General features: G+C 49.1%; 1 protein-coding gene across 2 annotated transcripts in view; it reads right to left on the bottom strand.

The window, feature by feature from the left end:
• The window catches only part of CLPB (caseinolytic mitochondrial matrix peptidase chaperone subunit B), a 93,167-nt gene that overhangs the window by 5,284 nt on the left and 64,016 nt on the right, over positions 1 to 23,867 (bottom strand). The window contains exons 8-13 of one of the 2 annotated variants that reach the window (XM_039369752.1): positions 15,518 to 15,595; positions 12,731 to 12,786; positions 8,412 to 8,459; positions 7,233 to 7,394; positions 2,198 to 2,354; positions 614 to 687 (exon numbers count right to left, since the gene is read on the bottom strand). In XM_039369752.1, the coding sequence (XP_039225686.1) occupies positions 614 to 687; positions 2,198 to 2,354; positions 7,233 to 7,394; positions 8,412 to 8,459; positions 12,731 to 12,786; positions 15,518 to 15,595 (575 nt within the window). The remainder of the gene's footprint in view (positions 1 to 613; positions 688 to 2,197; positions 2,355 to 7,232; positions 7,395 to 8,411; positions 8,460 to 12,730; positions 12,787 to 15,517; positions 15,596 to 23,867) is intronic. The other variant, XM_039369753.1, reaches the window with a different exon arrangement.

The raw sequence follows: 23,867 nt of genomic DNA, 5'->3' as shown, positions 1-23,867 counted from the left end.
AAAGCCGATGTGGAAGCCAGATTCGCTTAACAACGGTGTTACTAACTTAAGAACTGCAGTGATTCACTTATTAACTGGGGCGAGAAAAGTCGTAAAATGGGGCAAATTGGCTTCAGAAAAGTTTTGCTTAGCCAACCAAAATGCTGGGTCGTTAAGTCGAGGACTACACCTGCAGAGGGCAAGGCTGGGCCTCCGTGGCCCCTTTTATAACCTGTGGACTTCAACTCCCAGAATTCCTCAGCCAGCCAGGAATTGAAGTCCACGGGTCTTAAAGGGGCCACGGATGCTCAGCCCTGCTACGAAGTCTCCTGCTTGAGCAGGGGGTTGGACTAAATGACCTCTAAGGTCCCTTCCGACTCTTGTTATTCTGCTAAGCCCTGCATTAAACCCAGAGGGGTGGGAGTAGGTTTCCTGGCATAAATCCAACCATCCTAAGGTGAAGATACCAGCCTGGGATTCGGGGTTAGCTAGAAAACGGCCAACCTGTGGGGCCACTTAGCCGAGACCTCTGGATCCAGCTGGTGGCTGAAGCAGGAGGAGAAAGAAAACACCCCCCCCCCCGGCTCCCATTTCTGGAACTCGGGCCCAGGGCTGTAAACAGCACCATCTGTACCTTGAGGATGGGACGGATCACGTTCTCCTTGAACTGCTTGGAGATGGTTATCTTGTCCGTCACCTGCACGTCATCTGGAAGACAAAAGCAGAGCTGATGGGTACCCAAAACACAGCACTTAAGAAGTGGGGAGGGGGGGGTTTCCTGGGGGTGGGGAAAGGGCTGGCTGGCATCTGTTCATCCATCCATCCATCCGTCCATCCACCCCTCCAACTATCCATGCATCTATCAAAAAAGCTAACACAATCCTGGGTTGTATAAACAGAGGCATAGAATCAAGATCACGCGAAGTATTACTACCAATTTATAAAGCTTTAGTAAGGCCACACCTGGAGTACTGCAACCAGTTTTGGTCACCATACTACAAAAAAGATGTTGAGACCTTGGAAAAAGTTCAGAGAAGAGCAACTAAGATGATCCAAGGCCTGGAGACTAAAACATACGAAGAACGGTTGCGGGACTTGGGTTTGGCTAGTCTAGAAAAAAGAAGAAATAGGGGTGACATGATAGCAGAGTTCCAGTATTTGAGGGGCTGCCACAAAGAAGGGGGGGGGGTCACATTATTCTCCAAAGTACCAGATGGAAGGATAAGAAACAATGGTTGGAAACTGATCAAGGAGAGAATCAACCTGGAATTAAGGAGAAACTTCCTGACAGGGAGGACAATTAACCAGTGGAACAGCTGGCCACCAGAAATCGTGGGCGCTCCATCACTGGAGGTTTTTAAGAAGAGGCTGGACAGTCAGTCACTTATTTGAGATGATATAGGTTCTCCTGCTTGAGCGGGAGGGCTGGACTAGAAGACCTCCAAGGTCCCTTTAAGATTCTATTCTATTCTATTCTATTCTATTCTATTCTATTCTATTCTATTCTATTCTATTCTATTCCATTCCATATTTTCTATTCTATTCTATTCTGTTCTGTTCTGTTCTGTTGTTCTGTTCTGTTCTGTCCTATTCTCTTCTCTTCTCTTCCATTCATCAGTCCATCCACCCATCCATTCTAGAGACCCCCTCTGTTGCTTGAAAGGCTGACTGGGCAATCCTGTGGCCAGAGTAAGGATGACAGACCTGCACTACAATTAGTCCTCTACTTACAACAGTTCAGTTACTGACCGTTCGAAGTTACAACGGCCCTGAAAAAGGAGACTTATGACCGTTTTTCACACTTACGACCGTGGCAGCATCTCCCAGAGTCACACGATCAAAATTCAGATGCTTGGCAACGGACTCGTATTTACGACAGCGTCCCGGGGGCGTGTCACATGACCCCTTTTTGCAACCTTCTGACAAGCCAAGTCAATGGAGGGGGGCCAGATTCACTGAACAACCCTGTCACCATCTTAACAACTGCCGTGATTCGTTTAACAGCTGTGGCAAGGAAGGTCGTAAAACGGAGCAAAATTCACTTGACAAACGTCTCGCTTAGCAACCGAAATGTTGGGCTCCACTGTGGTCGTAGGTGCAGGAAGGAAGATGGCGGACGGCACAGGATTGCCCTGCGCGGTCTCCAGGGGTTCCGGGGTCTACTCAGAGTAAGGAGGCTGCTGGAGAGGGAGGGAGGGAGGGAGGAAGAGGTACCCACCTAGCTTTTCGGCGATCCTCTTCCGGCTCAGCTCCGCGGCGTCTTCCCTCAGCTCCAAAGCATGCTGGGCGATCTCGTCGCTGGCCACGTTGGAGGTCATGATGAAGATGGCGTCCTTGCAGTCAATGGTCTTCCCCTTCCCATCGGTCAGCCGGCCCTTCCCGAGACACGGGAAACGGACATAAGCCTCGTCAGGCCGGAGAGAAGCCCCCAGGCCCTGGGATACGAGCAGACAGCGAACCCCCCTCCCTCCCTTCCAGCATTGATGAAGCTCTTCTCCAAAGCCCCTGAAGAAGGCCGGGCAAGGAGCAGCAGATGGAAACTCATCAAGGAGAGAAGCAACCTGGAACTAAGTTCCTGACAGTTAGAATAATTAACCAGTGGAACAGCTTGCCACCAGATGTTGCAGGAGGCTTTCAAGTAGAGACTGGACAGCTATTTGTCTAAAATGGTTTAGGCCAGGGGTAGGCAACCTTGGCTCTTTTATGACTCGTGGACTTCAACTCCCAGAATTCCTGAGCCAGCCATGCTGAGGGGAAGGGGAGAGGTTTCCAAGCTGAGCCAGGCAGGCTCAAGAATTCTGGGAGTTGAAGTACACGAGTCATGAAGGGGCCAAAGTTCCCTCATGCTGGCTCAGGAATTCTGGGAGTTGAAGTCCATAAGTCATGAAGGGGCCATAGTTTCCCTCATGCTGGCTGAGGAATTCTGGGAGTTGAAGTCCACAAGTCATGAAGGGGCCAGTTTCCCTCATGCTGGCTGAGGAATTCTGGGAGTTGAAGTCCACGAATCATGAAGGGGCCATAGTTCTCCCATGCTGGCTGAGGAATTCTGGGAGTTGAAGTCCACGAGTCATGAAGGGGCCATCGTTCCCCCATGCTGGCTCAGGAATTCTGGGAGTTGAAGTCCACGAGTCATGAGGGGGCCAAACTTTCCCCCATGCTGGCTCAGGAATTCTGGGAGTTGAAGTCCACGAGTCATGAAGGGGGCCATAGTTCCCCCATGCTGGCTCAGGAATTCTGGGAGTTGAAGTCCACGAGTCATGAAGGGACCATCGTTCCCCCATGCTGGCTCAGGAATTCTGGGAGTTGAAGTCCACGAGTCATAAAGCGGCCTAGGCCTAGGCCAGGGGTAGGCAACCATGGCTCTTTTATGACTCGTGGACTTCAACTCCCAGAATTCCTGAGCCAGCTGTGCTGAGGGGAAGGGGAGAGGTTTCCAAGCTGAGCCATGCTGGCTCAGGAATTCTGGGAGTTGAAGTCCACGAGTCATGAAGGGGCCATAGTTCCCCATGCTGGCTCAGGAATTCTGGGAGTTGAAGTCCACGAGTCATGAAGGGGCCAAAGTTTCCCCCATGCTGGCTCAGGAATTCTGGGAGTTGAAGTCCACGAGTCATGAAGGGGCCATATTTCCCCGATGCTGGCTGAGGAATTCTGGGAGTTGAAGTCCACCAGTCATGAAGGGGCCATATTTCCCCCATGCTGGCTGAGGAATTCTGGGAATTGAAGTCCACCAGTCATGAAGGGGCCAAGGTTGCCTACCCCTGGACTAGAAGATCTCCACAGCCCCTTCCCACACCGTGATTCTAATTCTAAACCTCTGCAAAAAAGCGAACCAAACCTAAGAGAGCATCAAGGACCGCCCGGTCTCCCCCCACCTGTAGCACTGATGAGGTTGCCTAGTTGGGTCATGAGACGTCTGCAAGGAGAAAGCCAGCTCAGAGAGCAACAGGGACCCCAATAGGGGAGTCTGCTCAGACCCCTTGAAACAGGCTTGAGGGAACGGCACAACACCCTCAGTTCACTCATCACCCCGGAGCTTGTGGCACAGGAAGTCCTCTACTTATGACCACCATGGAATCAGTAACCCACTTCTGGCTTCCTCACCGACTTTGCTTGTCAGACAGTTGCGAAAGGGGATCACATGAAACCTCTCCCCCCCCCCGGGACACTGCGTCTGTCATAAACACAAGTCAGTTGCCAAGCGTCCAAATACTGATCACGTGACCCCTGGGGAGGCTGCAACAGTCATAGGAAAAACGGTCATAAGTCAATTTTTTAGTAAAGTTGTAACTTCAGACAGTCACTAAACGAACTGCGGTGAGTTGCCCCATGTCATTTCTGGGAGGACGGCTCTTCCGTTGGGACCGCTTTCGGTGGGCCCAGCTACACTAAGGATAGGGGCAGCGCAGCTGCTTCTTGACTTACGACTGCTCGTTTAGTGACCGCTCGGTTACAACGGCACTGGAAAAAGGGACTTAGGACCGTTTTTCACACTTAGGACAGTTCCAGCGCCCCCCAGGGTCACGCAATCAAAATCCAGACGCTCGGCAACTGTCTCGTATTTACGACGGGTTGCAGTGTCCCGGGGGTTCACGTCCTGACTAGCAATGGGGGAAGCCGGATTCGCTTAACGACGGTGCCTCTCACTTAAGAACTGCGGCGACCGGCTTAACGACTGTGGCAAGAGAGATCGCAAAATGGGGCAAAAACTCACTGTGGGACAGGAATTGGGGGCTGCGCTGTGGTCGTTGAGTCTCAAGGATGACCTGATTTTTTGCTCCGGGCGAACGAAAGCCCCCCCCCCAGGAACCGCCTGGCCTTCGGGGTCTGACCCGGGACCCGAAGGGCCCCCACCCAGAAGGGAGACCGATCCTGGACTTTGGGGCAAGGCGGGGGGGGGGCTGTCCTCTGCAGGGATCCCCGGTTCTCCCCTCCGAGAATGCTAAATTTAAGGGCCTTTTAAAAATACGGATGGTTTGTAAGGGTGGAGGAGGAGAAGGAGGAGGAGGAGAAGGGCGAAGAGGAGCAAGGAGGACACAGAATGGGGGGTAGAGGAGGGAGGCCTGCTCCCCCCTCCCCTTTCTAAGTGTCGCCAGGAGCGCTCCTGTCCAGCCGAACGAACGACACACATTTGTGTCAGAGCTGGGGATTAACATTTCGGTTATTGCTCTGTCAGGCCGGCAGTGCAGGAATTGATTTCGCATTTAGCGGCTGCCACCGTGATCTATGCAAGAAAAATACCACGGTTATTAATCCTGGGGAATAGGGGGGAGAAAAAACCCAACAAAACACAAAACCCACCCCAAACAAACAGAAATCTGAAAAGGCACCGCCGAGGACGCGGCCATTTTTCCAGGAGGCTGAGGGGTGGGAGACACCTCGTGGAGGCTGGTGGGTTCAGGGGGTGGGGTGGGGGTGGATGCCTCCCCTGGCCCAGCTGGGTGCAGAAAGCCGCCTGGCACTCAAGTGACACGGCTGGGCATGCCGGCCTCGTTAGAGATGCAAGTCATGACGGTCATAAAGTAGGTCGTCCACATGGCTGACCTGATTTTATGAGCGTTTTTGGAGGGGGAGGTGTTAGGGTGTGGAGAGCGGGAAGCTTCTATGACAGGGGTAGGCCACCTGAGCTCTTTTATGATTCATGGACTTCAACTCCCAGAATTCCTGAGCCAGCATGGGGGAACTATGGCCCCTTCATGACTTGTGGACTTCAGCTCCCAGAATTCCTGAGCCAGCATGGGGGAACTATGGCCCCTTCATGACTGGTGGACTTCAACTCCCAGAATTCCTCAGCCAGCATGAAGGAAACTATGGCCCCTTCATGACTTGTGGACTTCAACTCCCAGAATCCCTGAGCCAGCATGGGGGAACTATGGCCCCTTCATGACTCGTGGACTTCAACTCCCAGAATTCCTCAGCCAGCATGAAGGAAACTATGGCCCCTTCATGACTTGTGGACTTCAACTCCCAGAATTCCTGAGCCAGCATGGGGGAACTATGGCCCCTTCATGACTGGTGGACTTCAACTCCCAGAATTCCTCAGCCAGCATGAAGGAAACTATGGCCCCTTCATGACTTGTGGACTTCAACTCCCAGAATTCCTGAGCCAGCATGGGGGAACTATGGCCCCTTCATGACTCGTGGACTTCAACTCCCAGAATTCCTGAGCCAGCATGGGGAAACTTTGGCCCCTTCATGACTCGTGTACTTCAATTCCCAGAATTCCTGAGCCAGCCTGGCTCAGCTTGAAAACCTCCCTTTCCCCTCAGCATGGCTGGCTCAGGAATTCTGGGAGTTGAAGTCCACGAGTCATAAAAGAGCCAAGGTTGACTTCCCCTGGTCTATGGGTTCAGCTTAACAGAACAACAGAAAATCAGAGTTGGAAGGGACCTTGGAGGTCTTCTAGTCCAACCCCTCCAATGAATGATTGTCCAGTGTCTTCTTGAGGACCTCCAGCGATGGAGTACCCACAACCTCTGGTGGCAAGTCGTTCCACTGATTCATTGTTTTCGCTTTCAGGAAATTCCTCCTCAGTTCTAGGCTGCTTCTCTCCTTGATTAGTTTCTACCTGTTGCTTCTCGTCCGGCCCTCAGGTGCTTTGGGGAAGAGGCGTCCATCCTTGGCAACTTTAAGATTTGTGGTAGTTTCAACTCCCAGAATTTCTCAGCCAGACATGCTGGCTTGAGGAATTCTGGGAGCTGAAGTCCACAAATTGCCAAAGTTGGAGAGTCCAGAATGAATGAAGAAGTGAATGAGCTGGAACCCAGAACAAATGAATGAATAAATGACCTGGAATCCAGAACAAATGAATGAATGAATTGGAACCCAGAATGAAGGAGTGAGTGAGTGAATGAATGAATGGATGGATGGACCTGGAATCCAGAACAAATGAATGAATGAACTGGAACCAGAATGAAGGAGTGAATGAATGGATGGATGAATGGATGGACCTGGAATCCAGAACAAATGAATGAATGAATTGGAACCCAGAATGAAGGAGTGAGTGAGTGAATGAATGAATGGATGGATGGACCTGGAATCCAGAACAAATGAATGAATGAACTGGAACCAGAATGAAGGAGTGAATGAATGGATGGATGAATGGATGGACCTGGAATCCAGAACAAATGAATGAATGAATTGGAACCCAGAATGAAGGAATGGATGGATGGATGGACCTAAAACCCAGAACAAATGAATCTATGAACGAATGAGTGACCTGGAACCCCGAACAATCCCAAGGCGACGGATCTTACTTCATCGAAGAGCTGCAGCATGATGGTTAGGACATCTGGGTGGGCTTTGTCCACCTCATCAAAGAGGACCACGGCGTTGGGGCACTGCTTCAGCTTCTTTGTGAGCTGCCCCCCTTCGTCATGACCAATGTAGCCTGGGGGGGAACCAATGAACTTGGCCACCTGCAAGAGACCCCCAGAGTTACATCATCCAGCCTTCTGGGCTTCAGAGTAAGGATGCTGCTCCGGACGCACAAGTTGAAGAGAGGCCGGCCATATTTGGAACAGAACCAGCCCAGCCCTGATCGCAGTAGCAACAGCTCTTAGACTTACAGACCGCTTCTCAGTTCGCTTCCAGCCCTCTCTAAGCCGTTTACAGAGTCAGCCAGTTGCCCCCCCAACCATCTGGGTCCTCATTTTACCCGCTTCGGAAGGATGGAAGGCCGAGTTCTACCTTCAACTTCGTCGGGATCGAACTGCCGAATTCATGGCAGCCAGCAGAAGTAGCCTGCAGTTCCGCCTTCTAACCACTGCGCCACCACGGCTGAATTATACAACGGTCCCAATTACATATATTTGTTCTTGGGAAGTTATGTTGAGAAGCACTGTCTCTGAGGCTCAACCTACACACATCTGGATAGGGTTGGAGAAGGACCTACCTAGAAGATGGGAAGTGCTCCTTCACCTACAGCAGTGTTTCTCAACCTTGGCAACTTTACGATGTGTGGACTTCAACTCCCAGAATTCTCCAGCTAGCATTGCTAGCTGGAGAATTTTGGGAGTTGAAGTCCACACATCGTAAAGTTGCCAAGCTTGAGAAACACTGTCCTACAGTTTCCTATCCACTCCCTTCTAGCATGGATGATGCTCGCTAGTCGGGTCCTGAAATGTCTGCGAGAAACCTCCTCCTTCCTCCTCCCCTTTGATGACGTTCCCTAGTCGGGTCATGCAATGTCTTCAAGCAAACGACAAAGCTCAGAGAGCAACAAGGCCACTACGGTTGAACCCTGGGCTACAAATGTCCTACTGAGACTGGCCAACAGCAGGAAATTTGAGCAACGCAGGCCTAGAGGAACGAAGCCAACCCCTTGGGGGAAGAGTTCGCTTCGGGGACGGCGAAAGTGAGGGTGGTCTTTGGGGTCTGCAAAGGATGGCAACTGATTGAGGGGGCAGAAACGCCCACCCCCCCCTCTTCCTCACCTCGTGTCTCTCTTGAAACTCCGACATGTCCAAGCGAATAAACCCCTGCTGAGGAAAGAAGCAAAGGAGAGTTAAGAGAGGTTGATCAAAATTGCTCAAGACACTTGTTAAAGGGGAGGGAAGCACTCCCTACACAGTTTGGCGGTGTGTGTGTGTGTGTGTGTGTGTGTGTGTGTGACATTTTGCCCTTTCTGAAGATGAAACAGGTGTCTATCTACAAGGAGGCTGGTCAAGGCCCGTGGCCTCCTTGAGGGATCCACAACTCACGTCCTCCTACATCTGTGTTTCTCAACCTTGACCATTTTAAGGCATGTGGACTCCAACTCCCAGAATTCCACAGCCAGCAATGCTGGCTGTGGAATTCTGGGAGTTGGAGTCCACATGCCTTAAAATGGTCAAGGTTGAGAAATACTGTCCTACACCAAACAGGCACCTTTGGCCTTAAGAATGGCTTTTTGGCTGACGCCGTACGCAAAACTACTTCCCTGAATATCTAGAAAAGTTAAGACTACCATGGCAACTGGGCCCAAATGGATCAAAATTGAGGTGTTTCGTTGACTCGCCCAAGTAGCTTCTTCGGTCAAACTGAAAACTTTGGGCAGGCAGAGACTCACCATCGTGGGAATTTTCACTGCTTTTTCATTTTGGGGAGGAAACACCCCCCCCCCAGTCGGTATGGTAAGAGTTAGTCCATTCTGATGCCTCTTTGACTCTCCGTCCACCCCACATTTCCATTTTGACTGAAGAAGTTACTCGGATGAGTTAACGAAAGGTCTCAAGTTTTAATAAACTTGGGTCCAGTTGCCACGATTTCACCTTTTTGGATACCTTTGGCCCGGATGATTGAGTCTTCATTTGCCTATCCGTTCCCTGAAGCGCTCCTAGACCAGGTGCGCTGAAATAAGAAGGAAACTGAGCTGTCTCAGACATCACCCTGCCAACAAAAGGGCGTACAGTCAAGGCCATGGTTTTCCCAGTTGCAATGTATGGCTGTGAAAGTTGGACCGTAAGAAAGGCTGAGCGCCAAAGAATGGAGGCCTTTGAATTCTGGTGCTGGTGAAGACTCCTGCGAGTCCCCTGGACTGCAAGGTGATCCAACTGGTCAGTCCTAGAAGAGATCAACCCTGACTGCTCTTGAGAAGGCCAGATCCTGAAGTGGAAACTCAACTACTTTGGCCACCTAATGAGAAGGAAGGACTCACTGGAGAAGGGCCTGATGCTGGGAAAGATTGAGGGCAATAGAAGACAGAGAATGAGGTGGCTGGATGGAGTCCCTGAAGCAGTAGGTGTGAACTTAAATGGACTCCAGAAGATGGCAGAGGACAGGAAGACCTGGAGGAACGTTGTCCATGGGATCGCGATGGGTCGGACACGACTTCGCAATTAACAACAACAACAAAGAGCTGTCTCAGGGATCAAAACTGTCCTATCCTATCCTAGAACCAATCTGTCTCTGTCTCGCAGGCTTCGCTGAGTGTCTTGTCTCATTTAGTGGCAGCTACGATGGTGACGGGAAAGTAATCCAGCAACTCATCCTTGCGTTGATGACCTTTGCAGGCCTGCAAAGCCAAGGAAAGTTGAAGATAATAAACACAGTTACCATCCATCCATCCATCTGGCTCGTCGGAACATCACAAAAGGAGACCCCAGGACACTGCGGCCATTATAAATACGAGTCAGTTGCCAAGCATTGAAATTTGAGTCTCGTGACCCACGGGGCAACAGCCGTTATGTGTCGCTTTTTTTCAGGGCTGTTGTAACATCGAACGGTCACTAAATGAACTACCTATACTCCTGGAACCTGGGTGGGTGCCTCTGACTGAGATGCCCCATCTGGGTTTCAGGGGTCACATTGGTCCAGATCCTGCTGATAGGAAAAGGTGGGTGGCCCTCTTATCCCTTGGAGGACCTGAATCTGAACAGTGCTTGGCTGCATTAACAGAGGGAGAGACTCAAGATCACGTGAAAGGTTACTACCACTTTACAAGGCCTTGGTAAGGCCACACTTGGAATACGGCATCCAGTTTTGGTCACCACGATGTAAAAAAGATGTGGAGACTCCAGAAAGAGGGCAGAGGAGAGCAACAGAGATGATTAGGGGACTGGAGGCTAAAACATACAAGGAACGGTTGCTGGAATTGGGTATATTAAGTTTAATGAAGAGAAGGACGAGGGGGGACAGGATAGCAGTCTTCCAGTATCTCAGGGGTTACCCAAAGAAGAGGGAGTCAAGCTATTCTCCAAAGCCTCTGAAGGCAGGACAAAGAAGTAACAGATGGAAACTCATCAAGGAAAGAAGCAACTTGGAACTAAGGAGAAACTTCCTGACAGTTAGAACAATTAACCAGTGGAACCACCTGCCTCCAGAAGCGGTGAATGCTCCAACACTGGAAGTTTTTAAGAAGAGACTGGACAGTCATTTGTCTGAAATAGTATAGGGTTTCCTGCCTGAGCAGGGGGTTGGACTAATGATCTCCAAGGTCCCTTCCAACTTTATTATTATTATTATTATGGATCATCGCACAGTCAGCCAGATGTTCAGACTGGATTTGGCATTTTGTCTACTTATCGAGTCATTATTATTATTATTATTATTGATGGTATTTTGAGAATCAGATGTTTCTACCTGTTGCCAGACTGAAAATCCAGGCACTCTTAGAGGGAAAAATGAGCTTTGCTTTCCATTCCAGTGGAAAGACCTCTTCTCACCAAGCAAACTGGCGTTTTTCCCACGAGTAATAACCTAGGCATCCCACAGAAGCATTATTTCACTTCGACAGACGGCGGGGGCTTTAATTTAGCATTTTGTTGGCTTGTGTTTTATTCTGCTCATAATTTACATTCTTCGCTCGTGGAGGGAGCCGATATATTTCTTGGTATGCTTGCGAACACTCAAATAGTTTTAATACTCGGCTGTTCTATTTGACAAATTAAGTTTCGGATTTCCTATTTTTTCCCAATCACCCTAAAGAAAGGAAGAACGTGGCCTTAATGACAACCCCTGTCAGGGTTTCCTGAGAAAGGCGACTAAATTTCCATTCCCAGCGATAAAACTCTCGTCTTTCGCATTACTGTGGTCCTCAACTTGCAACAGTTCCTTTGGTGGCTGTTCAAAGTTACGACGGCATTGAAAACTGTGACATTAAACGACCATTTTTCACAGTGACGGCCTTTGCAGCATCCCCACGATCAAAATTCAGACACTTGGCAACTGACTCCTATTTACGACGGTCGTAGCGTGCTGAGGTCACGTCAGCAACCTGCCCAGATTCACTTAACAACTGGGTTACTAATTTAACGACCGCGGTGGGTGTACACGACAATCCTTCAAGGACAGCCTCTGATCTAATAGGTTGCATTCACCCAAGTTGAAGGATGGTCCCCACTGCCAGGCTCTCCCTGGCCAAGTAGGGGGACGCCTGGTGCAGCCAACTAAGTAGGTAACAGACACATAAAGGCAGAAGGGCGGATTCTGGCTTTCTAAGACGGTCAAGAAGATACTCACCTTTTCCCTATTTTATCTTTCTGCTTATCTGTTTAAATTATATGCTGCCCGTCAGTCCACCCAAGGCCACTGGCATCTGAGGGCAGCGGTGGCAAGTCAGCAGGTCTCAGAATTGTTGCCAGATTGGTCTGGTGGTGAAGGCGCTAGGCTAGAAACAGGAGACTGGGAGTTCTAGTCCCGCCTTAGGCACGAAAGACAACTGGGTGACTTTGGGCCAATCACCAGGAGAGTGGGAGTTCCAGTCCCGCCTTAGGCACGAAAGATAACTGGGTGACTTTGGGCCAATCACCAGGAGATGATGAGTTCCAGTCCCGCCTTAGGCACAAAAGAGAACTAGGTGATTTTGGGCCAATCACCAGGAGACTGGGAGTTCCAGTCCCGCCTTAGGCACGAAAGACGGCTGGGTGACTCTGGGCCAATCACCAGGAGTCTGGGAGTTCCAGTCCCGCCTTACACACGAAAGACAGCTGGTGACTCTGGGCCAATCACCAGGAGACGGGGAGTTCTAGTCCTACCTTAGGCATAGAAGCTGACTGGTGACTTTGGACCAATCACCAGGAGACTGGGAGTTCTAGTCCCGCCTTAGGCACAAAAGACAACTAAGTGACTTTGGGCCAATCACCAGGAGACGGGGAGTCCTAGTCCTCTAGTCCTGCCTTAGCCATGAAAGCTGGCTGGGTGACTTTAGGTCAGTTTCCTCAGCCAGCATGGAATTCTGGGAGTTGAAGTCCACAAGTCTTAGGGGCCCAGGCTGAGGGACTCTGATTCTACAGCTGTTCTCGGCCTGCACAGAATCCCCAGCTGGAGCTCTTACCTTTTTGACGTCTTTGTGCAGGTACTTGGCCGTTTGCTTCGCCAGCTCAGTTTTACCTGTTCAGGAGGCAAGACCGGCAGACGTTCAGAGGAGAAAGGCTCCCTTAAAGACGACACAATACAGGCAACCCTCCTCTTAACCACCACAAGTGGGACTACAATTCCCACCGATAAGCAAGGCAGTTGTTACCTTATGTTATGCACCAGATTTTGTGACCTTTTTCTGGCACGGTTGTTAAGTGAATCACGGGGTTCTTAAGCAAACGCGGCTTTCCCCCTTGGAAGCTAGCTGGGAAGGTCGCAAATGGCTCAGACCAGGAATGCTGGTTTAAGACCCAGCTTTCCCTACTGCACTGATCTTAATAATAATAATAATAATAATAATAATAATAATAATAATAATAATAATAATGTTGGAAGGGACCTTGGAGGTCACTGAGTCCAACCCCCTGCTCAGGCAGGAAACTCTACACTATTTCAGACAAATGGCTGTCCAGTCTCTTCTTAAAAACCTCCAGTGTTGGAGCATCCACCACTTCTGCAGGCAGGTAGTTCCACTGGTTAATTGATCTCACTGTCAGGAAGTTTCTCCTTAGTTCTAGGTCACAATTTCCTTTGTTTACTGGATTTATATACAACTCTGGTCATAAATGTCTGGGCACGAGACAATGAATCATTCAAAATGTATACTGCAAAACAAATCTATTTTATAGTAATAATGATGATAAAGTTGGAAGGGACCTTGGAGGTCATCTAGTCCAACCCCCTGCTCAGGCAGGAAACCCTATACCATTCCAGACAAATGGCTGTCCAGTTTCTTCTTAAAAACTTCCAGGGTTGGAGCATTTACTGCTTCTGGAGGCAGGTTGTTCCACTGGTTAATTGTTCTCACTGTCAGGAAGTTTCTCCTTAGTTCTAGGTTGCTTTTCTCCTTGATGAGTTTCCACTCGTTGCTTCTTGTCCTGCCTTCAGGGGCTTTGGAGGATAGCTTGACTTCCTCTTCTTTGGGGCAGCCCCTGAGATACTGGAACGCTGCTATCATGTCCCCCCTCGTCCTTCTCTTCATTAAACTAGACATACCCAATTCCAGCAGCCGTTCCTTGTATGTTTTAGCCTTGAGCCTCCTGATCATATGGACCAACAGGCAGAGCAGCTCACAAGAGCTGTTCCTGACCAGGTGTGTCTCGGTCCCCAAGGTAAAAGCACCTTGGAGATTTATTTACTATTTATTGATTAGGAGGTGTTTTTTTCCCTACTCTAGTTATTTGACTCTAAGCAGTCTATAAACAACAATGTACAAACAGGTCATAATACAACAATTCAGGAAAAAAAAAAAAAAAAAACCACCCCAGAAGTTATCCATCTATCTACCAGCTCTAGAGGGGAACATCCAGAGCAGAGAATTTCATTTCTTTTCTTTTCTTTTAATTTCTTTTTATTATTTCTACAGCCGCTCACTTTAACCAAGTAACTCTGGGAGGTTTACAATTCTACAAGTATAAAAATTAAAAACAATAAAATGATAAAAAAACTCGATACTTCTTTGCTGCTTTTTTTTTTTTTTTCCAGCACCGTCAGGAGCACATTCCAGCTTTTAAATTGGTTTTCCCACCTTGGTAACTTTCAAGATCCGTGGACCTCAAATTCTAGTGGGCAGGCTAGAGAATTCTTAGTGGAAGGCCAGCCGTGCTGGCTGGGGAATGCTGGGAGTTGAAGTCTGTCAGATAGCTGAGGCCAGGGGTCTTCACACTTGGCCCTTTGATGACTTGTGGACTTCAACTCCCAGAATTCCTCAGCCAGCATGTATCAGAAAGGAGAGGGGTTTGCATAGAAGAGGGGGGGGAGGAGGACTGTGGGGTCCTTGGTGTTCTCTGAGCTTGGTGGTTTTCTTGTAGATGTTTCATGACCTAACTAGGGAACATTATCAGTGAATGAATGAATGAATGAATGAATGGAGGAAGGAAGGAAGGAGGGAAGGAAGGAAGGAAGGAAGGAAGGAAGGAAGGAAGGAAGGAAGGAAGGAAGGAAGGAAGGAAGGAAGGACGGACGGACTGTGGGGTCCTTGGTGTTCTCTGAGCTGGGTGGCTTTCTTGTAGATATTTCATGTCCCAACTAGGGAACATTATCAGTGAATGAATGAATGAATGAATGAATGAATGAATGAAGGAAGGAAGGAAGGAAGGAAGGAAGGAAGGACGGACTATGGGGTCCTTGGTGTTCTCTGAGCTGGGTGGTTTTCTTGCAGACGTTTCATGACCCAACTAGGGAGCATCATCAGTGCTGGAAGGAAGGAAGGAAGGAAGGAAGGAAGGAAGGAAGGAAGGAAGGAAGGAAGGAAGGAAAAGGAAGGAAGGAAGGAAGGAAGGAAGGAAGGAAGGAAGGAAGGAAGGAAGGAAGGAAGGAAGGAAGGAAGGAGGGACAGACTGTGGGGTCCTTGGTGCTCTCTGAGCTGGCTGGTTTTCTTGCAGACGTTTCATGACCCAACTAGGAGATATCATCAGTGCTAGAAAGGGAGGAGGGGGAGGAGGAGGAGGGGGAGGAGGAGGACTGTGGGGTCCTTGGTGTTCTCTGAGCTGGACTCTTTTCTTGCAAACGTTTCGTTACCCAAACTGGGTCACCTCATCAGTGTCCTGTACTTTGGGCCATGAAATGTCCGCCAGAGACCAGCCACGCTCAGAGTGAGCTCTCAGTGGCTTCCTCTGCCCCCATTTTTCTTCTTTATCCCTCCGCAGCCCCATCCGGCGGCGAAGGCTCCGGACGGCTGCGAAGCACCTTCCCTCCGCGTTACCTATTCCCGAAGATCCCAGGAAGAGGAAGACCAGCGGGTGTTCTTCATCGTACCATCCATTTTCCTTTCTCCGGATGGCTGCCCAGTGGAAAAAAAACAAAACAAAACAAAAAAACAAAGAAAGAGGGGGGTGGGTGGGTTATAAATCTGGGCACATAAAAAAAAAAAAACACAAAAACACAAAAGGGAATGGCATATAAATCAATGACACAACAGCCAGGATAATTATCACTAAGTATACACTATGTTTTACTGCTCTCTGCCCACTCAGAGTCCTGGCTGCCATTAGCGCCGCCTAATTTGATTAGCCAGCAAGGGCCCCAGAGGTACCTAATCAGGTTAGCATGGATTTGGAGAGCTGCCCAGGAGCAGATTTCGGATAAAGTTTTCCAGGATGTGCACTTAGAGTTGCCAGGGAAACAGGAGAGGAGGATGGAGACTGAATGAGCCAGAAAGGGACCTGGGGGGGGGGGGGAAAGGGAGGCGCACCAGCCCACAAAGGAGGGGCTGGCGAGGAGAGGCTCCCCTCCCCAACTGCTTTGATGCTGACGGGAAAGCCAGCAGACCTGCAATCAAGGTCACGGAACAGACCAGCATGTGGGGGCTCATGGGTAAGGGTGGAGGCAGAGGGGGTGCCAAGTCCACCACACAGGAAGGCTCTCTTCAGCGGAGGAGGAGGACTCAAGGCTGAAAGACCAAGAACAGGGTGGAGTAGAGTGGAGTGGAGTAGGAAACGACAGAAGGGGGAAGGACAACAGATCAAAGGAGAAAAAGGAAGGCTGGAGAAGAAGGGAGAAGAGAAGAGAAAAATGAAGAATAGAGTAGAGTAGAATAGAAATACAGAATAGAATAGAATAGAATAGAAAATATGGAATGGAATGGAATGGAATAGAATAGAAAATATGGAATGGAATAGAATGGAATGGAATGGAATAGAATAGAAAATATGGAATAGAATGGAATGGAATGGAATAGAATAGAATAGAAAATATGGAATAGAATAGAATAGAAAATATGGAATGGAATGGAATGGAATAGAATAGAAAATATGGAATAGAATGGAATGGAATGGAATAGAATAGAATAGAAAATATGGAATGGAATAGAATGGAATGGAATAAAATAGAATAGAATAGAATAGAAAATATGGAATAGAATAGAATAGAAAATATGGAATGGAATAGAATGGAATGGAATAGAATAGAATAGAAAATATGGAATGGAATAGAATGGAATGGAATGGAATGGAATAGAATAGAATAGAAAATATGGAATAGAATAGAATAGAACAGAAAATATGGAATGGAATAGAATGGAATGGAATGGAATAGAATAGAAAATATGGAATGGAATGGAATGGAATAGAATAGAATAGGAATAGAATGGAATAGAGTAGAGTAGAATAGAATAGAAAAGAAATACAGAATAGAATAGAATAGAAAATATGGAATAGAATCGAATAGAAATAGGACAGAATTACAGAACAGAGCAGAACAGAATAGTAGAGCAAAAGAGAAAAAGAAAGGATGGAGAAAAGAAGGAAGGAAGGAGGATAGGATTGGAGAAGAGGACAGGAGAGAAGAAGTAGAATAGAGTAGAACATAATATAATGGAACCATAGGCCTGGAAGGGGCCTTGGAGGTCTTCCAGGTCTGACCCCCAAGGAGAGAAAGGCAGTGGGGGCTGACTCCTTATCTGTGGGTCTGCTGCTTCCAAAGACCTGCAGGAGCCAAAAATCAGGAGGAATCTGGTAGCATCCGAAGCAACTTCTAACAAAAGAGAATATTTCCAACAAGTGGAAGATTCCAACAGGTAGAATAAACCCGGCCATGTTGTTAACCCAGGAAGCAAACTTGCTATAAACTCAAGAGTCTTCTAGGCCCACACACCCAGACCAACAACATCATCCTCCCAGCCCCAACCACTTCGCACAAAAGATACAGCCTCTAAAGTTGTATCATTGGACACCAGGAAAGACCATTCTGGATCCTACAGAAGACAAAAAGTTCCTGTAAAAAGATGAGCCGACGGAGGCCTGAAGTCAGGACTTCAAAGAAGGGCTAACTAAGCCCAGTGCATTTCCACCTGCCCAGAGATTCGACTGAAGACGATCTCGTCTTTGGGAAATGCATGATAAGGAAGCCAAATTTGTTAAATTTATGTCCCACCTCACTCTCGGAAACTCCAGAATATTGGCAGTGCCATTAAGAAAGAGATTGCCCAAGTTATAAACATTATCTGTGTTAGGATGGAGTGGAGTTGAGGAGGAGGAGGAGGAATATGGGGTCCTTGGGGCTCTCTGAGCTGGGTGGTTTTCTTGCAGACGTTTCATGACCCAACTAGGCAACATCATCAGTGCTAAAAGGGAGGATGACAATGAGGAGGAGGAGTGGGGGGGGGAGGAAAAGGACTGTGGGGTCCTTGGTGCTCTCTGAGCTGGGTGGTTTTCTTGCAGACATTTCATGACCCAGCTAGGCAACATCATTAGTGCTAAAAGGGAGGAGAAGGAGGAAGAGGAGGAGGAAGGAAGAAGGACGGAAGGAAGGAAGGAGGGAGGGAGGGAAGGAAGGAAGGAAGGACTGTGGGTTCCTAGGTGCTCTCTGAGCTGGGTGGTTTTCTTGTAGATGTTTCATGACCCAACTAGGGAACATCATCAGTGCTAGAAGGAAGGAAGGAAGGAAGGAAGGAAGGAAGGAAGGAAGGAAGGACTGTGGGGTCCTTGGTGCTCTCTGAGCTTGGTGTTTTTTTCTTGCAGACGTTTCCTGACCCAACAAGTGACGGGGCTTTGCTCTGCTTATATGCATTGTAGCTTGCCCTGTCAGTGCTACCCCCTATCAAAGAAGTACCAGTTCAGACAAATAATCAATAACAGTAAACCACAGCCTTATCAAGGGACCACCAAGACCACTCCCGCCAAGACTGACAGGGCAAGGCACTCCTCCCTCTTTCACTCCGCAAACCCCTCTCCCTTCTAGCACGGATGATGTTCCCTAGTTGGGTCATGAAACGTCTGCAACAAAACAGCCACGCTCAGAGAGCACCAAAATTCCTCCTCCTCCTCTCCACAACCCCCCCCCCCTTCTAGCACTGAGGATATTCCTTAGTTGGGGCATGAAAGGTCTGGAAGGAAACCACCCAGCTCAGACAGCACACAGGACTCAACAGTAAACAACAGTTTAAACCAGGAACCAACAGTTACACTCCCACCAATGCTGACTGGGCAAGTCACTGAATATCAATAGAGAACAACCCCTCCCTTCTACCACTGATGATGTTCCCTAGTTGGGTCATGAAACGTCTACAAGGAAACCAGCCAGCTCAGAGAGCAGCAAGGACTCCACAGTCTTTCTTTCTTTCTTTCTTTCTTTCTTTCTTTCTTTCTTTCTTTCTTTCTTTCTTTCTTTCTTTCTTTCTTTCTTTCTTTCTTTCTCCTTCCTTCCTTCCTTCCTTCCTTCCTTCCTTCCTTCCTTCCTTCCTTCCTTCCTTCCTCCTCTCTCCTCCCTTCTAGCACTGATAATGTTCCCTAGTTGGGTCATGAAATGTCTGCAAAAAAACCACCCAGCTCAGAGAACACCAAGGACCCCACAATCTTTCCTTCCTTCCTTCCTTCCTTCCTTCCTTCCTTCCTTCCTTCCTTCCTTCCTTCCTTCCTTCCTTCCTTCCTTCCTTCCTGTTCTGCTCCTCTTCCCTTCTAGCACTGATGATGTTCCCTAGCTGGGTCACAAAACGTCTGCAAAAACACCCAGCTCTGTGAGATCACCCAAAAAAAAAACCCCACAGTTTGACCCTGAGCTACGAGTATTGCCCTCCCCCCTTTTTTTGGTAACCAACAACACCTTCACAAAAGCCTCGGCCTTTTCACTGATTAGTTTGCAAAGGCGCTGCAGACGCCCTCATGATTCTGCCTGCAGGCTCGTCCCTACATTTCAGAGACGGTTCTGCTTTTGGCCCGACGCTTGCGTACGATTCCTGCTTCCTTTCTTGATCAAAGCTGGCCACACTCAGCCAAGTCTGGAACAAATCTCCTGCCCTCTTTGTTTCACTCCCCCCCACCCTCCTGCTGCCCCCAGCCCCCTGGTTCCTGTTAGTAGCTCTTACTTACCACAACGTGACTTTTCAAGGCCGTTTCGGCATGGGGGAGCCCTCTCCTGACTAGGCCGGCCAGCCCACCTCCTGGCCGTCCTGGAAAATGTTCAAGAAGCAGGTTTCAGTCAGGAGGGGTGGGGGGGGGGTGACTACCAATTTGGCAGGCCTTGCAGACTATTCAGGGGAACCCCTTCCCCATGCCAAAATCCGCCTGGAAAGTCAGCAAAGCCTGTAAACATCCTAAGCTCTTGCTGCAGGGGGTCAATTTTAAGGGAGACTCTTAAAAGACGGGCGGTCCGGAGACCGCCAAGCTGGGCTTCCGGTCTGCCAGGAGTGCCAGCGAAGGGAGACGGAAGTCAGTGTGAGACGGCCGTGGCTCTTCAAAGTCTCACTTGGATGGAGGAAGAGGGGTCCCCAAAAGGCGCTTTTGCCAACAGGATCCGTGATACTTTGCGCTGGGTAGGTGACCTCTGATGATTGCAAGGACAGAATATTGTACAGAGGGGATGAGCAGGCTGAGCCCGAGGGTCAAACGCAGGGGTCCTCAAACATGGCCACTTTAAAACTTGTGGACTTCAACTCCCAGAATTCCCCAGCCAGCATAGCTGGCTGGGGAATTCTGGGAGTTGAAGTCCACAAGTCTTTAGGTGGCCACGTTTGAGGACCCCTGGTCAAATGCATCACAACTCACCAGGCCCACCTTAATATAAATCCAGCCCACCTTAATTAAGCCTTCTATTAGTAGCTCAGATTTTTGAGCTACTTGACTGTTAGTAGCTCAGATTTTTGTAGAGCGCTTAAGTTTGCAATAAACCTTTATGCTCATTTGAACTGCTTGACTCTCCCGATTTCTCCGGCACTTGACAGAAAATATGTTGTTTAATGAAGAGGAGGAAGAGGGATGACATGATAGCCGTGAGCCAATATCTCAGGGGCTGCCCCAAAGAAGAGGGAGTCAAGCTATTCTCCAAAGCGCCCGAAGGCAGGACGAGAAGCAACCGATGGAAACTAACCAAGGAGAGAAGCAACCTAGAACTAAGGAGAAACTTCCTGACAGTGAGAGCAATTAACCAGTGGAACCACCTGCCTCCAGAAGCGGTGAATGCTCCAACACTGGAAGTTTTTAAGAAGAGACTGGACAGCCACTTGTCTGAAATGGTCATGGGTTTTCCTGGCTGAGCAGGGGGTTGGACTAGAAGACCTCCAAGGTCCCTTCCAACGCTATTATTATCATTGATCATCGCACAGTCAGCCAGATGTTCAGACTGGATTTGGGACCTGGGATAGGCAGATGTGGATGTTTGATGGTATTACAGATCTCGTCGCAGGATAGAAGCAGTTCCTAGTAAGGCCGCCTTTTGCAATTTGTCAGTGCCAATGATGGTGTTCACGTGGTGCTCCAGTTGTTTTGGAATTCTTCTTCTTTCTTTCTTTATTTATTTATGAGACTTATATACCGCTTTAAGTGCAAGCACTCTCTAAGCGGTGTACACCAGTAAGCAATGTATATATATATTTACATTGCCCCCAACAATCTGGGTCCTCATTTTACCTACCTCGGAAGGATGGAAGGCTGAGTCAACCTTGAGCCGGTGAGATTTGAACCGCTGACCTGCTGAACACAGTCAGCTAAAGTGGCCTGCAGTACTGCACTCTCACTGCTGCGCCACCTCGGCTCTATTCTTCTCCTTCTCCTTTTCCTTCTCCTTCTCCTTCTCCTCCTCCTATTATTATTATTATTATTATTATTATTATTATTATTATTATTTCAGGATTGAACGGGGAGGGGGGAATCCCTGTGCTCTGAGTTTGATGGTTTTCCTGAAGAGGTGTCATGCCCCAATGTGGGAACATCACCAGTGCTAGGAGGAAGATGGGGGGGGAGGTTTCTGAGAGGAGGGGGATAACTGTGGGGTCCTTGGTGGTCTCTGAGCCTGCTGGTTTTCTTGAAGACATTTCATGACCCAACTAGGGAACGTCATCAGGGCTAGTATCGTTATTAGCACTGATCATGTTAGCTAGCTGGATAATGAAACGTCTGCTCAGAGGGCGCCAAGGACCCCACCCGGATTACTTTTAGCTTCTTTTCTGAAGAAAGACGTAACATTCATCTAGTCGACACCTCGGCAAGCGACCTTTTCAATATCGGAGCTTTGTCTCCAGGCTATCTTGGGAGCTCAGGACATTTTTTTTTCTCCTGTCCTTATATTCAATCTGCCCTTTCTTCAAAAGTTGCCAAACATCTGAAGTAATCCATAGTCTGGGAAAATGGCTGCCAGGGAGATAACATTGCATGATGCTACCTCTGGATATATCTAGCCGTAAGCCACATAAAATCTTAGAATCCTAAGACTGGAAGGGACCTTGGAGGTCTTCTAGTCCAGCCCCCTGCTCAAGCAGGACAACCTATACTGGGGTAGGCCACCTTGGCTCTTTTATGACTCGTGGACTTCAACTCCCAGAATTCCTGAGCCAGCCACGCTGAGGGGAAAGGGAAAGGCTTCCAAGCTGAGCCAGGCTGGCTCAGGAATTCTGGGAGTTGAAGTCCAGGAGTCATAAAAGAGCCAAGGTTGCCTACCCCTGGTCTAGACTCTTCTTGAAAACTTCCAGTGTTGGAGCATTCACCGCTTCTGGAGGCAGGTGGTTCCACTGGTTAATTGTTCTCACTGTCAGGAAGTTTCTCCTTAGTTCCAGGTTGCTTCTCTCCTTGGTGAGTTTCCATCCATTGCTTCTTGTCCTGCCTTCAGGCGCTTTGGAGAATAGCTTGACTCCCTCTTCTTTGGGGCAGCCCCTGAGATATTGGAGCTCTGCTATCATGTCCCCCCTTGTCCTTCTCTTCATTAGACTAGATCAGGGGTAGGCAACCTTGGCTTTTTTATGACTTGTGGACTTCAACTCCCAGAATTCCTGAGCCAGCATGGGGGAACTATGGCCCCTTCATGACTCGTGGACTACAACTCCCAGAATTCCTGAGCCAGCATGGGTGAACTTTGGCCCCTTCATGACTCGTGGACTTCAACTCCCAGAATTCCTCAGCCAGTATGAGGGAACTTTGGCCCCTTCATGACTCGGGGACTTCAACTCCCAGAATTCCTCAGCCAGCATGGGGGAACTATGGCCCCTTCATGACTCGTGGACTTCAGCTCCCAGAATTCCTGAGCCAGCATGGGGGAACTATGGCCCCTTCATGACTCGTGGACTTCAACTCCCAGAATTCCTGAGCCAGCATGGCTCAGCTTGGAAACCTCTCCCTTTCCCCTCAGCCTGGCTGGCTCAGGAATTCTGGGAGTTGAAGTCCACCAGTCATAAAAGAGCCCAGGTGGCCTACCCCTGCCCTAGACCATTCTGGACAAATGGCTGCCCAATCTTAAGAAAACACCTCCAGCCAGCTGTTCCACTGATTAATAGTTCTCACTATCAGGACATTTGTGCTTAGAGTATTTCCAGGTTTGATCTTTCCTTGATAGTTTCCATCCGTTGCTGCTCGTCCTACCTTCGGGGGCTTTGGAGAAGAGGTGGACCCCCTTCTTCTTTGGGGCAGCCTCTCAAATATTGGAATACTGCTATCATGTCTTCCCTGGTCCTTCTTGTCAGCAGACTAGACGCTCACAATTTCTGCAACCCCTGAAGGGAAGGGAAGGGGAGGATAGCCGTTCTTTGTATGTTTTATCCTCCACTCCCCTAATATACTTCACCGCTCTCCTCCGCCCTCTTTCTAGAGTCGCAGCATCTTTTTCTAGATCACAGTAGCCAGAACTGGATGCAGGATTCCAAGCGTGGCCTCACGAGTGCAGCATCGTCACAGGCCTGGCGCCTGGTCCACCTGGAGTCCAGATCCTTTGTGCGTGTCCTATTAACCAGCCAAACCTCTCCCATCGGCTTTCCTGGCCTTTGACTTCATTCTCTGGAGCAGAGAACTTGGCCTTGGTCTCTGTTGAGTTTCACCAAGGTCGCCAGTCACTCCGAAAGGCTGTTTCGGATTTGCTCTGTGCCATCTGCACACGGAAGGAAGTCAGCAGAGGAGAATGGAGCGCAGGGTGGAAATGAGGAGTCGTGGGTGCACTCTGAGCTTGGCTGTTTCCTCGCAGACGTCTCAGGACCCAGCTAGGGAACCTCATCAGAGCTAGAAGGGAGGAGCAGGAGGAGGAGGAGGGTGAGGAGGAGGGCAGAGGGGGAGAAGGGGGAGGAGCAGGAGGAGAAGGGAGAGGAGGAGCAGGAGGAAGGAAGGAAGGACTCTGGGTCCATTGGTGCTCTCTGAGCTTGG

Source organism: Crotalus tigris, unplaced genomic scaffold (assembly GCF_016545835.1).
Source record: "Crotalus tigris isolate CLP2741 ecotype Arizona unplaced genomic scaffold, ASM1654583v1 scf7180000021220.622782, whole genome shotgun sequence".
In the NCBI taxonomy this organism is placed as follows: Eukaryota; Metazoa; Chordata; class Lepidosauria; order Squamata; family Viperidae; genus Crotalus; species Crotalus tigris.
Note: the sequence above shows the minus strand (reverse complement) of the source record. Positions and strands in the feature narration are given on the sequence as shown.